The sequence below is a fragment of the Bombina bombina genome, chromosome 1, assembly GCF_027579735.1.
Source record: "Bombina bombina isolate aBomBom1 chromosome 1, aBomBom1.pri, whole genome shotgun sequence".
Classification (NCBI taxonomy): domain Eukaryota; kingdom Metazoa; phylum Chordata; class Amphibia; order Anura; family Bombinatoridae; genus Bombina; species Bombina bombina.
In genome coordinates this window covers 1,470,559,599-1,470,575,910 of record NC_069499.1, presented here as the reverse complement: position 1 = coordinate 1,470,575,910, position 16,312 = coordinate 1,470,559,599, and the positions used below count along the sequence as shown (strand labels likewise).

Here is a 16,312-nt window from a genome sequence, read left to right as displayed (position 1 = left end):
CAGACTTTTCATCCGGGGGAGTGGGAACTCCATCCGGAGGTGTTTACTCAATTGGTTCTCCGTTGGGGCAAACCAGAACTGGATCTCATGGCGTCTCGCCAGAACGCCAAGCTTTCTTGTTACGGATCCAGGTCCAGGGACCCAGAAGCGGCACTGATAGATGCTCTAGCAGCACCTTGGTTCTTCAACCTGGCTTATGTGTTTCCACCGTTTCCTCTGCTCCCTCGTCTGATTGCCAAAATCAAACAGGAGAGAGCATCGGTGATATTGATAGCGCCTGCGTGGCCATGCAGGACCTGGTGTGCAGACCTAGTGGACATGTCATCCTTTCTACCATGGACTCTGCCTCTGAGACAAGACCTTCTGATACAGGGTCCTTTCAATCATCCGAATCTACTTTCTCTGGGACTGACTGCATGGAGATTGAACGCTTGATCCTATCAAAGCGTGGCTTCTCCGAGTCAGTAATTGATACCTTAATACAGGCACGAAAGCCTGTCACCAGGAAAATTTACCACAAGATATGGCGTAAATATCTTCATTGGTGTGAATCCAGGAATTACTCATGGAGTAGAGTTGGGATTCCTGGGATGTTGTCCTTCCTCCAGGAGGGTTTGGACAAGGGATTGCCAGCTAGTTCTTTAAAGGGACGGATTTCTGCTCTGTCTATTCTTTTACACAAGCGTCTGGCAGAAGTTCCAGACGTTCAGGAATTTTGTCGGGCTTTGGTTAGAATTAAGCCTGTGTTTGGACCTGTTGCTCCTCCATGAAGCTTAAACTTGGTTCTTGGGGTTCTTCAGGGGGTTCCGTTTGAACCCCTTCATTCTATTGATATCAAACTTCTATCATGGAAGGTTCTTTTTCTGATGGCTATTTCCTCGGCTCGAAGAGTCTCGGAGTTATCTGCCTTACATTGTGATTCTCCTTATCTGATTTTTCATTCAGATAGAGTAGTTCTGCGTACAAAACCTGGGTTTTTACCTAAGGTGGTTTCTAACAAGAATGTCAGTCAGGGGATTGTTGTTCCATCATTATTTCCTAGTCCTTCTTCAAAGAGGGAACGTCTTTTGCATAATCTAGACGTAGTCCGTGCCTTGAAGTTTTACTTACAGGCTACTAAAGATTTTCGTCAAACATCTAACCTGTTTGTTGTTTACTCTGGACAGAGGAGAGAGAGGTCAGAAGGCCTCGGCAACCTCTTTCTTTTTGGCTTCAGAGTGTAGTCCGTTTGGCCTGTGGGACTGCTGGACAGCAGCCCCCTGAGGGGATTTCAGCTCATTCCACTGGAGCTGTGGCTTCCACCTGGGCCTTTGGGAATGGGGCTTCTGTTGAACGGATTTGCAGGGCTGCGACTTGGTCTTCGCTTCACACTTTTTCCAAATTTTACAGATTTGACACTTTTGCTTCTTCGGAGGCTGTTTTTGGGAGAAGGGTTCTGCAGGCGGTGGTTCCTTCCGTTTAAGTTCCTGCTTTGTCCCTCCCATCATCCGTGTACTTTAGCTTTGGTATTGGTATCCCACAAGTAATGGATGATCCGTGGACTGGATACACTTAACAAGAGAAAACATAATTTATGCTTGTCTGATGAATTTGTTTCTCTTGTAGTGTATCCAGTCCACGGCCCGCCCTGTCCTTTTAAGGCAGGTCTAAATTTTAATTAAACTACTGTCACCACTGCACCCTATGGTTTCTCCTTTCTCGGCTTGTTTCGGTCGAATGACTGGATATGGCAGTGAGGGGAGGAGCTATATAGCAGCTCTGCTGTGGGTGATCCTCTTGCAACTTCCTGTTGGGAAGGAGAATATCCCACAAGTAATGGATGATCCGTGGACTGGATACACTACAAGAGAAACAAATTAATCAGGCAAGCATAAATTATGTTATATAAATATATAATGTGTGTGTGTATATATGTACATATACACGTGTACATATACATACACACACACACACACACACACGTGTGTATGTATATACCCCAGGTTAAGAACAAACCTACAGAATCTCTTGTTTGTAAGTTGAATATATATGCAAGTTGCAAACAAGCACTTTTTTAGGTGAAACTCTAGCCAAACATTTTTTTTTAGTTTTGGATAGCATAAGGAAAAGTTTGTTTTGCTATCTTTGCCCCTGTTAAGAAAATTTCACATCACTTTCTGTACTTAAGTCGGATGTCTATAACCCGGGGACTGCCTGTGTGTATATGTATGTATGTATGTATATGTGTGTGTGTGTGTGTTTGTGTGTATATATATATATATATATATATATATATATATATATATATATATATATATATATATATATATATATATATATATATATATATATATACGCACAGAAGCACACCTCGTGTAATACGTTCTATATATGTGTATACATAAAAAGATGAAATATCCGCACTCACTTGGTTTAGCCTCACGATATGAGGTATTTAAGTAGCACTTGTGTTAGTAAGATGTCACTCCTTGCTTGCTGTCGCAGTCCAATGTCCTTCCACACCTCCTTGGATGACCCAGTTTTCTTTAGAATCCTAAATGATAGGTGTCCCTCACAAGGTGGGAGCTTGTCCCAGTGGATAAGCGGTTAAGGGAGTGATAAATGCTGATATACTATTATACAGTGAAAGAATATATATATACTACTAACACAATGTTATAATAAAACCAAGTATTTAATGTTACATATATGTACGTATAACAAACAAGCAACCCATTTGATTACAAAAAGCAGGCAATTCTAAAAACATAAATAGGAGCCGTAGTCGGAGCTAGTTGCAGGATCGTATATTTCAGATCCAAATGCTAGCTGGCTAATTTGCTCTTAAAATGATAATAAAATCGCTATGGAGCAACGAAGGATAGTCTCTAAACTGCTGCACTGTTTCTGGATGTGTAGCAGCCGAATCCTTATTCAGCTCCGTGTGAACACAATGAGTGTAATGGTGGGGGCGGATCCTAACGCGTTTCGTAACCAATCGGTTACTTCATCAGATGTATGTGTATATATATATGTATATGTGTGTGTGTGTATATATATATATATATATATATATATATATATATATATATATATATATATATATATATATATATATATATATATATATATATATATATATATATATATTTTAGTTTAGCAGATGGAGAGCACTCTCACTTCATAGAACAACTTCCAGGATACATGCAGAGAAAAACATAAATAAACCGTGGCTTGACTCACTGGTCTTTTCAAAAACGTGCCTTTATTGACAAGGAAGGAGATACGGTCCTCGAAACGTTACAATAAAGTCACGTTCCTTAAAAGACCAGTGAGTGCAAGCCACTACAGTGTGTGTGTATGTATATATGTATATATGTGTGTATATATGTATATATGTGTGTGTATGTATATATGTATATATGTGTATATATATATATATATATATATATATATATATATATATATATAGTATGTAAAGAAAAAAAAAAAAGATTGGACTCAGTCTGCACTTACTTGTACTTTTTGTTTGTATTAGTGGAAGAAGAGTGTTAAAGAATGTGGTTCTTTGTGTATAATTTTTGTGTTTGTGATCTTAATTTCAGGTTTTGGTTTGCAAAAGTAATTCTGATGATTGCGGTGCCCGAGAATTAAATCTGGGAGCTCTCCAGCAACTGTTTACTGTGGGAGAGGTGAGTGCTTTCACTGACTACTTATAACAGTGAGTACCAAATGAGTTGCTAGAGCTGACATTGAACTGTTTCACAGTTCAGGATGTTCCACGTGGACGGCTATTTTGCCTTTTCACCCTATTCCGTGTTTGGTTTAGTTGCAATAACAAAGGAAAGTTGTCACAAATTATATGAGGGTAACTCACTAAGGATATACTGGCTAGTGGTCAGAATGTATTCCAGAAAAAATGTCATTAAACGTCTGTACTATTGTTGTACAATCCAAATGTATTCCTAAAAAAAAAACACACATCACAACCACTGAGAGCTGGATAAGCTTCATAAAAATTCATAAACTTCAAGAAAGCTCCAAAGATAGGTATGGGTATGTGGAAATGGCAGATAACAATTGCCAGATCTCGTTTGTCGACAATGTGTTAATATGCTATACCTGCATATCACACATACGGTTATCATATGGGAGCTAAGCCCACTTGTGGCGGTGTACTTACTTTGGTAGTCCGGTGCAGGGATCAGACGACTGCGGTGGTCCTGGGCATCCTCACTTTCCCATATCACGGGAAATGCTCTGGAGGCTTCAATCCACCAACTCGCTGCTCGTCTCAGGTGCCTCCTCTGGACCCAGATTGGTTATGTGATTTGGATGCAACTACGTCACTGGTTGCTTTACCTGACGTGATGACTGGCACAAACACTCACTCACTGCCCATTGGCTGCTCGATTCTTAGCGGTTGCTCCAATAAGGATTTTTGGGTGTACCCGGCATAATAGTAATCCAAGAAAAGTGCAAAGAATCCTCAAAAAATTGATAGCAAATTAACTGACAAACATACACGTTTCGGCCGTAGCCTTTTCATAGCTTAATGTGAGCATTCACAGCTGTGTGTTTAAAAAGGACTGGCTTTGCTGTGATTGGTCTAAAAAACAAAGGCGGCAAATGTAACCCTTTATTCTAAATCTATGATACTTAGGCATACTATACTAATGACAAAATCTAGACATTGAAAAAGGATATACATGTACATAAGTAAAGAACTGATGACTCCTACAGGAATGGAGATACAACTTTCCATCATTCATAGATGAATGGAACCAAGCACTGGCTGAATGTTCTTTAAAGGGACACTTAACAACGGCCTGCTAAAATCCTTAAATCTGGGTCCAGATGATGTTAATTGGCTACAAAGCACATTTGCTAAAGTTGCTCAGATTAGATATCGTAGAAGTACAAAATGAGCTCAATAAGAGATGCCATGATACTAACTTCTGTAGTTATGATGAACAGCTACAGAAGGTAGTAGCTGATACCAAACAACAAGTCATGGAACATAAACATTCCAAATTTATTAGGGACAACTCGGATTATCAGTCCAATATAGACTTCGTGGAATAAACAGCAGAGATTCCTAGCTAGGAAACTATAGAATAGACAGCGTAATAATAGTCGTAATAAGAGATGGAAGAATAGTGGAACTAAACAGGTGACTTTCAGTGATATTGAGGCGGATTCAGGAGATGACCCACATATGGAGAGTCTTTATCAAAATTATCAAGCAAACTCCTAAACAATAGGAAAGACAGAGGCGCCTAATAGTGTAATAACGAAGACAATCGATATGATGAAAGGTGAGCAGAAAATGGGTACTCACAAACCAAATTGCACATCTAGTGCAATAATCTGCGAACCGAGGCTTCAGAGCCGTTCGGCTGACTCAATCCACTTGAAGGATCAGCTGGGCCAGGTGCATAGGATGTCCAGAATCAACACACCATACAATCACCTGTGGAATACACCTCAGAAGCGTTGTAGGGACTGAAATGTCCCCCCCCCCAGATCCAAAAGAGCAAGGTGCGAGTATAAAATGTTTTTTATTTAAATTTTAAAAACAATTAAAATCAACAGGAGCACAGCAACACGTTTCTCAGCGAATGTGCCGTTTCATCAGGCTGTATCGCTCATCTCACACCTTGCTCTATTTATACCATATGAACAACCGTTAATTTTGCACCCCCCCCATAATCTCACACCCCATTGGGTCGATTGCCGGTGCGGACATCCAATGGTAGCCGTTAAAATAAACAAACATGTTTGGGGTCGCTGCCAATCAAAAGGATCAACACCGTACACACCCACTAAAGCTGCACATATCAATGGACGCCGGACCAGCGATCAAACCAATCACACAGGAGTTACTGATATTCTAAATATATTTATAAAGACTAAACAATATCTATAAGTGCGCTGAAGTTAATGGACACATCCATATATAACATCTCATAGCCATAAATAATCAGATACACTAACGTCTATAGTAAAATATCTAACAATAAAAGATGATAAAATGACACTCTTGGTTCACTCTAACAGCCTCTACTTGAATGGCTAAGAGTGACGTCAACGTCTACGTGTGAAATGACAATTACCATAGAACTTGAGAGTCGGTACCGTGGACCAATCAAGTGTCAGTACACAAATATACAAATGAGATTTAAATGAGACAAATGAGAAATTAATTAGAAATTGATATAAAATTCCAACTCCTATTAAAAACAAAAATAACACGCTTGTATGTGATTAAATTTCCTATTCAAATGATGTATAATCTATGTTCAAAAATCCACATTAACATAATTCGTCTGAGCTATAAACTGAAACTGATATCATGACTAGCACACTCATATGGTAAGTATATTTACTAAGGTTAGATAAAATTGTGTGTAACCCTGCGCAGGATTTTCTAAAATACCAATATGCCAGTAGGTAATGGAGAACCCCTGTCTCCACAAGTGAAATAGAAAAAATAAAAATAACTACCTTAAAAAAGATAAGAAATTTTAAAACCTCTGGCGCTACAAAAAAAGTTTTTTGTTGCTAAAATTGGAAAATAGAAAAAATGGATGAATGTGATATGACCTACTTGGTTAAAAAACAAAAATTAAAATATCCTTTGGTCTTAGTGACAACTTAAACAACGTATGCTTTATGTGCAAAAAATATGTTTTTATTACATAAAATAAATGGACAAAATAAGAATGAAAATAAAAAATATAAAATATATAATATAAAAAATATGTATATGCAGATAAAAAAAGAAAAAAAAAAATAATATATAGCTGATCAGCTAGTACAATTAAAAATGAATAAGTGCAGTACCAAAAAATAATAAAAATAAAATAAACACAACAGAAATATACAATAGGACTTGATCCAAAGAGAGTTCATAAGCCTTCAAGGGTTAATATGGATTAGATCCAGATCGGAACGAAATCAGAGACTCCTTCAACAGCTGAGAATGTCGAGTGCCAATTGTAGCTGGAAGGGAGCTGAAATGACAATGAATCCAAATCAAAAGAACAGCAGAGAACCAAAATTGAGGTGTTCAATTTTACTTACACCGTGTTTTGGTCTCTGCAGCAGCGGTCAGACAACAGTGGAAGCGGATGTTTCTTTAATATAAAAGCCGATGTCGAATAACTGCTCCACTCAGGGATTCTCACAGTATCGAAGCCGGTCTGTAATGACCGGCCCACTCTGACGTTACGTGACGTAGTCATTACAGACCGGCTTCGATACTGTGAGAATCCCTGAGTGGAGCAGTTATTCGACATCGGCTTTTATATTAAAGAAACATCCGCTTCCACTGTTGTCTGACCGCTGCTGCAGAGACCAAAACACGGTGTAAGTAAAATTGAACACCTCAATTTTGGTTCTCTGCTGTTCTTTTGATTTGGATTCATTGTCATTTCAGCTCCCTTCCAGCTACAATTGGCACTCGACATTCTCAGCTGTTGAAGGAGTCTCTGATTTCGTTCCGATCTGGATCTAATCCATATTAACCCTTGAAGGCTTATGAACTCTCTTTGGATCAAGTCCTATTGTATATTTCTGTTGTGTTTTATTTTATTTTTATTATTTTTTGGTACTGCACTTATTCATTTTTAATTGTACTAGCTGATCAGCTATATATTATTTTTTTTTTCTTTTTTTATCTGCATATACATATTTTTTATATTATATATTTTATATTTTTTATTTTCATTCTTATTTTGTCCATTTATTTTATGTAATAAAAACATATTTTTTGCACATAAAGCATACGTTGTTTAAGTTGTCACTAAGACCAAAGGATATTTTAATTTTTGTTTTTTAACCAAGTAGGTCATATCACATTCATCCATTTTTTCTATTTTCCAATTTTAGCAACAAAAAACTTTTTTTGTAGCGCCAGAGGTTTTAAAATTTCTTATCTTTTTTAAGGTAGTTATTTTTATTTTTTCTAAGTATATTTACTAAACAAAAGATATGTATTCGGTATACAGTATCACAAATCAATCTAAGATGCACCCTATCTAGTGCATGATGATGGACACCTTCCCAACAATAATAATCTAATGAATCGCTATCCTGGAAATGAAGTCCAAGTGCAGCCACAAGCAATAACAAGAACGCTTGCAATAAGTGTAAATGATATCAAGGCTAAATACTTGCCTCAAAAGGAGCCACACAAGGGGCTCCAGAGCCAGTATTACGAGTCAATCTCTCTCCAACCTATCAACATACAAATATTACGTCCATAACCCAGTTATGTCATAGAATACTTGTATAAAATCAATAAATACAGTTCAATTATTCCCCTAGATTATCCAGCATTGTGATGCTTGGACGTTTGGAAATGATAATGAAATACCAATAACTGAAATACAAATGATACATACATATATATATATATATATATATATATATATATATATATATATATATATATATATATATATATATATATATATATATATATATATATATATATATATAAAGTATATACAAAATAAAATATAAAGTTATAAATCAATACTCCTAAATAAAATCTACTAACCATATTACTATTACAAAAATGATGATTGTAATCAATTTTGGTATTCAAAATTAATAATAAATACTAATGTAGAGTAACCCCAGTGGGCCGTATACTTCGATAGGCTATCATTAAGCAAAAAGTCTTGGGCCACCAGTTAGTCAAGGCCCAGTTAGTATATCGTAAATCTCAACTATAGTGTTTAGTAACCTAACGTTAAGAACTTGTGTAATTACAAAATTATCAATAGACCATTAGCATGATAAGAGGAAGAAATTTCCAAACAAAATCCAGAAATAAAAGGGCAGAGGAAGACGTACTGGAGTCGCAAGCCGAAGGGCCTAAAAAGCGGCCAGGTCAATGTTCATATTAAGTCCCATGGGATAAAGAGTCTTCAGCTTGTGAATACAGTAAGTGTCCCTCTGTCGAAGTCTCAAAAACCTATTGTACATGTAAGATATAGGAATAATTCTGTAACAGTCATGATTTCCATTATGTTTATTATGGCAATGTTTAATCACACTATGTGATTTTTGTTTTTAATCACACTACATGAGTGTTCAGACCATCGGTGGCTAACCCTCCTAATGGTATGACCCACATACTGGATTCCACAAGTGCAAGTCAACAAATATATCGCATAGTGGGATGCATAGGTCAATAGTATTTTTAATTGGGTAACTTTTTTTATCGGTATAAGAAGTTAAAGAGGTTTGCCCATGGCTAATATGGTGACACATTTTACAATTATTGATGCCACATTTAAAGGCTCCTCTTCTAAATTTATCCTGAGTAGTGTTTACAAGTTTTTTGTTCTGTGTATTGGTCATCATAATAGATTCTGAATGCCTACTAAATCCAAGGTTTTTTTTATTTTTAACAATCCTGCTGGGTGCCAGGATATTTTTGAGATTAGGTGCTCTCTTATATACTGTATTTGTTTTTTCCCCAATTAATTCATTTAATAGAGGGTTCCTCTTGAGGATCCTCCAGTGTTTATTAAGAACTTGACGAATGATTTGAGTTATATTGGGTAATAAATCTTAATTCAGATTCGGTAGATTTTAATGATTTAGAAGAGGTAATAATATTCTTTTTATTAGTGTTAAAATATTCTCTATTTTCATTTCTCGCTCGGAGATAACCTTTCTCGATAATTCTTGGTGGATGATGTTTTTCTTTAAATATTTGTTTAAGGGTAAGGCTTTGTTCATCATATTGATTTAGAGAACTACAATTTCGCCTTATTCTCTTCAACTGTCCATAAGGGACATTTTGCTTCCAAGGTAGATAGTGATTGCTTGAATACTCCAAGTAACTATTACAGTCGACTGTTTTAAAATGTGTTGCGCTATCAACACCTTCCTGATTGTTGAAACTTAAGTGTAGATCTAAAAACACTATTTCTTTAGGGTGAATGATACTAGTAAAAATTCTGTCATTTTTGTTCAGATGATCAACAAATTCCTCTGCTAGCTCTTTTGAGCCGTTTCATACAAAAATAAGATAGTCAATGAACCTGCCATAGAATACCAGGCTTGCCCCAAACCTAGATTGATATATATATACTCCCGTTCAAAGCAACCCATGAATAGGTTAGCAAAGCTAAATATCAAAATTATACATTACAACCCCCAGGTATTCTTAAACAACCAGTGAACATCACAACAGAACAGATGTATAGACAATTCCCGGACACTGTTTTCAATAGTCACTACAGCAGATCAGAAGCATATCAGGAATACGCACAACCAGTAGTTAAGCCAAAGACCTATCATACTGGACAAGCTTACAAACCTTATACACAACCACAGAGTATACAAGCAGTACCAGGTCCCAGTGGAACCATTACTAGAACTGCACAAGAAGTACAAGCTATAGAACAGGTTTTTTCTCTCCCCTCACAAGGCCCAGGAAGGGGGTATGGGGCAAACAGAGTAGCAGAATCCAGGTATCCACAGAGAACCAACAGGTCTCAACAGAGGTATTATCATTTGAAGTAATAAATCTATCTAATATATCTCTATCAGGAGTAGAAATCAAGGTTCTGAGCTACGGTTTAGGTTTTGCGCCAACAAGTGATTTTAACTTGTTTAGGACTATTGTAGATGTCAACTTTGCGCAAAACATTTCCGTAGCTCAGATCAAATAGAAGATGTATCAGTACAGGAAATAGAACCCAAACTAGAGTCAATGTCCTTTGCTGAACAATGTGATTTGATTAACCTAAACAGTCTTTTGAATGAGGGTATAACATCTCCCACTGAGAAAGTTAAATTACATTAAGTTACATTAAATTTAAAAGGAAATCGTCCTTTTACCCAATACAATCCAGAGGAAACATCCTGGAGACTTTTTACAAGAGGGTAGAAACTGATCTAATAAGTTTAAATAAACAAGACACCAAGAGAGACCACAACTTGTCAAGAAAGGAAAGGGAGGCTTTAAAGTCTCTCAAAGAGAATGAGGCTATTGTGGTAAAGGCAGCGGACAAAGGGTGGTCAATAGTAGTGCTAAACAAGGCTGATTATATCAAGGAGGCACACAGACAATTACTAGACAAAGAGAGTTACATTGAACTTAGTTAAAACCAAGTCTGGCATTTCCAAAAGTAACTAAAAAACCTTCTAGATGAAGGTTTGGAAAGTGGCTTTATGGATAGAAAAAACGTTTGAGTACCATCTAGTCAAGTATCCAGTCACGCCTATCTTTCACCATCTTCCAAAGGTCCACAAATCTTTGGAGAAGGTGAAAGGTAGGCCCATAGTGAGTGGAATAGGGTCCTTACTTGAAAATCTGTCCCAGTGGCTTGATGCCATCTTACAGCCTTTTGTGTTAAAATTGCCAAGTCATTTAAAAGATTCCACCCATGTCCTGAAAATACTCGAAGATGTTGTTTGGAGCCCAGATTATATTTGGGTAACAATTGATGTCGTATCCCTATATTCTACCATCCCACACACCCAGGGGATCCAAGCAATACTTTTTTTTTCTGAATGAGCAATCTACTTTCTCAGCATCTTTTCAGGATTTTGTGTTGCAGGTAACTAGTTTTCTGTTAACACGTAATTATTTTGAATTTGAAGGGGAGTACTTTTTGCAGAGGCATGGGACAGCTATAGGGGCCAAATTTGTCCCATCGTACGCCAACCTATATTTAGGTTGGTGGGAGCTGTCCCACGTCTATGCTCAGGACAACCCTTGAACTTGGTATTTACCTTTTGAGATTCAAGCTCTTGAAATCAATTATTTGGACATCAATATGAGGGGCATGCAGGATGGCAGTATCATTACCAATGGCTACAGAAAGCCCATATCTGGCAATACTTTGTTGCATGGTAAGAGCTGTCATCCTCCACATGTCCCTTATGCGATTGCCAAAGGCCAACTTATACGTTTGAAAATAAATTGTTCCAACTCTGCTTCCTATGAAGGCCGGTCAAAGGCGTTAGTTGAACGCCTAAAACAGAGGGGATACAAAAACTCAGATATCCAAAAGGCTAAATCTGAAGTTGATAAGATTTACTTACAAAAAAGGAAAAAACATCTATTCAACACAAGGGGGTAACATTTGTGACCAATTATAGTGCCCAGTATACGTAAATATGCAGCATCATACAAAAACACTTTTGTTGAAAGCAGACGATAAACTGGTCAACACTGTGGAAGGTGGGCTCAGGTGCTCTTACAGAAGAGCTTGCACAATATGAAACATTCTATCCCCTTCTCAACTGAGAATGAAACCCAGAGAAGTGAGCTCATGGCTCACTCATAGGGGTATGTTTAGATGTGGACATAAGTGCAAGCCATGCAAGTATGTGGCAGTAACATCTACCTTCACGTCAGCAGTAAACCATACTACATGACATTGAGTGATGTTTAAATTGTTCATCTAGTAATGTTATCTATAGGATTCAGTGCATCCAGTGTGAAGTTCAATATATAGTGCTTACTATTAGGGATATCGGATCCCGTATTCGGGAACACTTCAGTTCAATTAACACAGCTAAGGCAACAACACCAATAGTACAACATTTTTCCATCAAACATCACAAGAACCTGTCAACATTTAGATGGAAGGTCATTGAACAGGTAGTCACTCCCAAAAGGGGAGATGATAATGACAAACTCCTGTACAAAAGGGAGATGTACTGGATTTTCCATCTGGAAACTAGATACCCAGGGGGCCTAAACTCCCAGTATAATTTAATAAATTACTGGGAGTAGATACTGTATTATATCTGGTATCAATACATTCCCCTCCCAGATGAGCGAATAAACTGCTAGTAATCAATTTTAAATAAGTTCATCTCTAGGTTATTGATTTATGTACATGCAACATAGTGAGTTTCCTCGTATGGTACGAGTTTGTTTCCTCGTATGGGAAGGGATTGTGTAACTAAGCCCTAACACCATTAAGAAATTGGGCAGAATACAACTATATAGTTTTGTTATATTTATATATACCTAGTCACGGTTTCGTCCACGTACATATTATTCCCTAAGTTTTTTTTTATATAAAGAGATCGCACTCATAGGTCTAACAGGTTCATCAAAGTGAATTTATTCCTAGTAACGTTTTGGGGTTTCCCCCTTTAACAAACCTAAAAAACAAACAGTGACATACCTTACTTTGTACACCATTATCGATGTCTCTATCCATCTCTGCCAAGCGGGACTTCCGGTAGCGTCTCCCCATTGCAATTGCGCATGCGCTGAGTAGCGCCACGGATGCCCGACCTGGCCAACTGTAAGAAAAAGCAAAATAACAATACCGTAACTAAGATACGGCATGTAACAAAATACAAAAGAACAGTCCTATGTTGGTGTATGTAACATCTGATCTGAGTATATGGCATAAATTGGTACCTAAAATATTAATGTTATGACGCAATTCACCATGTTGCAGTGTTAGTATCATAACCATGTCAACTATACTGCTATGAGATGGAACCCTGTAATATGCTTAATACTAACAGCCACATTTAATTTGGAACATGAATCAATATACGTATACCATATTTCTACTAAACCTTATTCAGACTAAGCACCTTGTAATGCCAAAATATGTGTTGTTTGCATGCGTATCTATACAGGTTAATATTAGCTAGTGTGTTTTACTCATGTTAAATCGAACATATATAACATATATATCATATGGCACCAATTGCTAACAGGTCATGAAATACTATAGAAAACACTGTAGATCAAAGTGAGTGTTGAGGCCCTTTGGCATCAAAGTGTCAAGAGTGTGAATCCATCTTGATTCTTTTTGCAGCATGACATGGTCAATGATGACATACTTCAGATCCATAACTGTATGCTTATGTTTGGCAAAATGTCTAGCCACGGGCTGTTCAGAATCTCCTTTATCAATGGCAGCCCGTATTGCTGCCCTATGATTTGCCATTCTTGTTCGCAAGTCATCAGTCGTGTTGCCTACATAAAATCTGCCACATATACAATGTAACAGATATATCAAGAACTTAGTAGTGCAAGTGACACAATGTTTGATCTTAAATTTCTTATTTGTCCATGGATGTGTAAATTCTGTGCATTGTGTTAGTGCACTGCATGTTGTACAACCAATGCATTTGAAACATTCAGATTTTTTTTAATGTTGTAACCAAGTAGTATTGGTATATGCTTTCATCAGGTCTGGATAAGCACATCACGTAATGATTTCCCTCTACGGTAGCTTATCCTGGGTGCTGAGGAATCCTGCAATGGTAGTCCTTTATCACTAGAAATGATACGCCAATGTTAGTAAAGTATGTTTCTGTATGCTTTCTTGTCAGGGCTGTATTCAGTGATGTATGTCATCATGTTTGATCTCTGCCAGTTTTGTTGATCATTCTTCTTATCAAGAACTTGTTGTTGTGTCATCTTACAAGCACTTTGATATGCCCCATGAATCAAGTTACTGTCATATTTTCTATCTTTAAACTTCTGGTACATCATTTTCAGTTGTTCCATCTTGCCCTCCTCCGTGGAATTATTCCTGACTACTCTGCAAAATTGTGAAATAGGTAATGATTTCTTGGTGCCCGGTGGATGGCAGCTGGTGTATAATAGAGTTGTGATCTGTTGGTTTTGAAAAAAGTGATGTATTCAATCTTCCAGCCTGTTAACTTATTCGGAGGTCCAATAATTCAATTGCATCAACCTTGCAGGTTATTTTGAATTTTAGCTCTGGACAGATGTTGTTTAGTCTAGTAAGCCATTCTTGTAACTCTTCTTGGGAGCCACGCCAGATTAGAATCAAGTCATCAATATATCTCCTAAATAGGAGTATCCCTCAGTCTTCAAATGTTGTAGTATGTTCTCTTTCAAATATACCCAAGAAAATATTAGCATAGGATGGGGCCATATTTGAAAAACAGTACTATTTGCAAACAGCAGGAACAGCAATGGGGTCAAATTTAAAATAATTCATTCTTAAGCAGAATTCCAGTAATTGTAGTAACACTTCACTTGGAGGACCAACATAAGGATGGCGGGCCAGTTCTTTACGTACCGCCTGTATTCCTCCATGGTGGGGAATCACCGTATATAAACTGGTCACGTCTAAGGTGACCAGTATATCAGTGTCCATAATGTTTTCAGTCTCCTGTAGTAGTCTTATAAGATCGATGGAATCTTTTAGAAATGATGGTATAGCCTGTACCATAGGTTGAAGTACCTTTATCCAAGTATGTAGCAATAGTCTGTAGTATCGAGCCCCTGGCAGATACAATGGGCCTGCCAGGTGGATGTATCGGATCTTTATGTACCATAGGAAGAGTGTACATGAGTGATAGGGTATTCTACTATCATGTATGACAAGAGTGACTGTGAGATTAATCCTTGATTATTTAAGTTCTTAAGATATTCATCTATTTTCATTTTGAAATTGCGCGTCGGATTACTTGGCAATTTTTCATAAACCAGAGTATCGTTCAGCTGTGAGAGTATTTCAGTTCTGTAGATAGTATAGTCTTGAATGACAAGGGCACCCCCTTGTCCGCCTCCCTGATGACAATATCACAATTCTCCTTGAGACCCTTCAAAGCTTGTCTTTCTTTTCTTGTTAAATTGTTTCTAACACCTTGTTGGTTGCTTTTTACGGTCTCGTGCATATCAGTGTTAGTTAATCTTGTAAAAGTGACAATGCTAGGTTGTTGACTTCTAGGGTCATATATACTTTTTTTTTCTTTGGTTCAATTGGCTCTATAGTTCCAACAGAGGTTGTATCCTTATAATATTCCTTCAGTCTTAATGTTCTCTGAAATTTATATTAATCCACAGACATGTCAAAACTGTCGGCATAAGTAGTTGGTACAAAACTCAGTCCTTTTATTGAGCACACTTCTTTCTTCCGGACTTAAAACATGACTGCTCAGATTGATAATACAGGTGGCCCTCTGTTTACAACGGTTCAATTTGCACCGTTTCAGAATAACAACCTTTTTTTTTCAGTCATGTGACTGTTATTGAAAAGCATTGAGAAGCAGTGCATTGAATTAAATAGCCAGTAGGTGGAGCTGTCCGCTTGTGTTGCAGCTAAGATATGCAAGCCAAGCAAGCTGAAATTAATCAGTTTAACCAGACATGAGCTATCGAGCAGCTTGCAAAGGAACAAAATCTTCCTGTCTATAAATCAATCCAGATTGGAATGCATAGAAAGAACTGTTTGCAGAAAAATGCAAGTAAAGTCTGTGTTGTGTGATTATTTTATTAGGTTTATAATGCTGTTTAGCATTTAAAGTCTTAATTTCAAAGCTTTAAAAATAATGTATTAGGTGTTAC

At 37.2% G+C, this 16,312-nt stretch overlaps 1 protein-coding gene across 1 annotated transcript in view; it reads left to right on the top strand.

The window, feature by feature from the left end:
- FAAP100 (FA core complex associated protein 100) overlaps positions 1 to 16,312 on the top strand; it is a 118,728-nt gene that overhangs the window by 64,091 nt on the left and 38,325 nt on the right. The window contains exon 10 of the mRNA XM_053706880.1: positions 3,585 to 3,671. Coding sequence (XP_053562855.1) covers positions 3,585 to 3,671 — 87 coding nt within the window. The remainder of the gene's footprint in view (positions 1 to 3,584; positions 3,672 to 16,312) is intronic.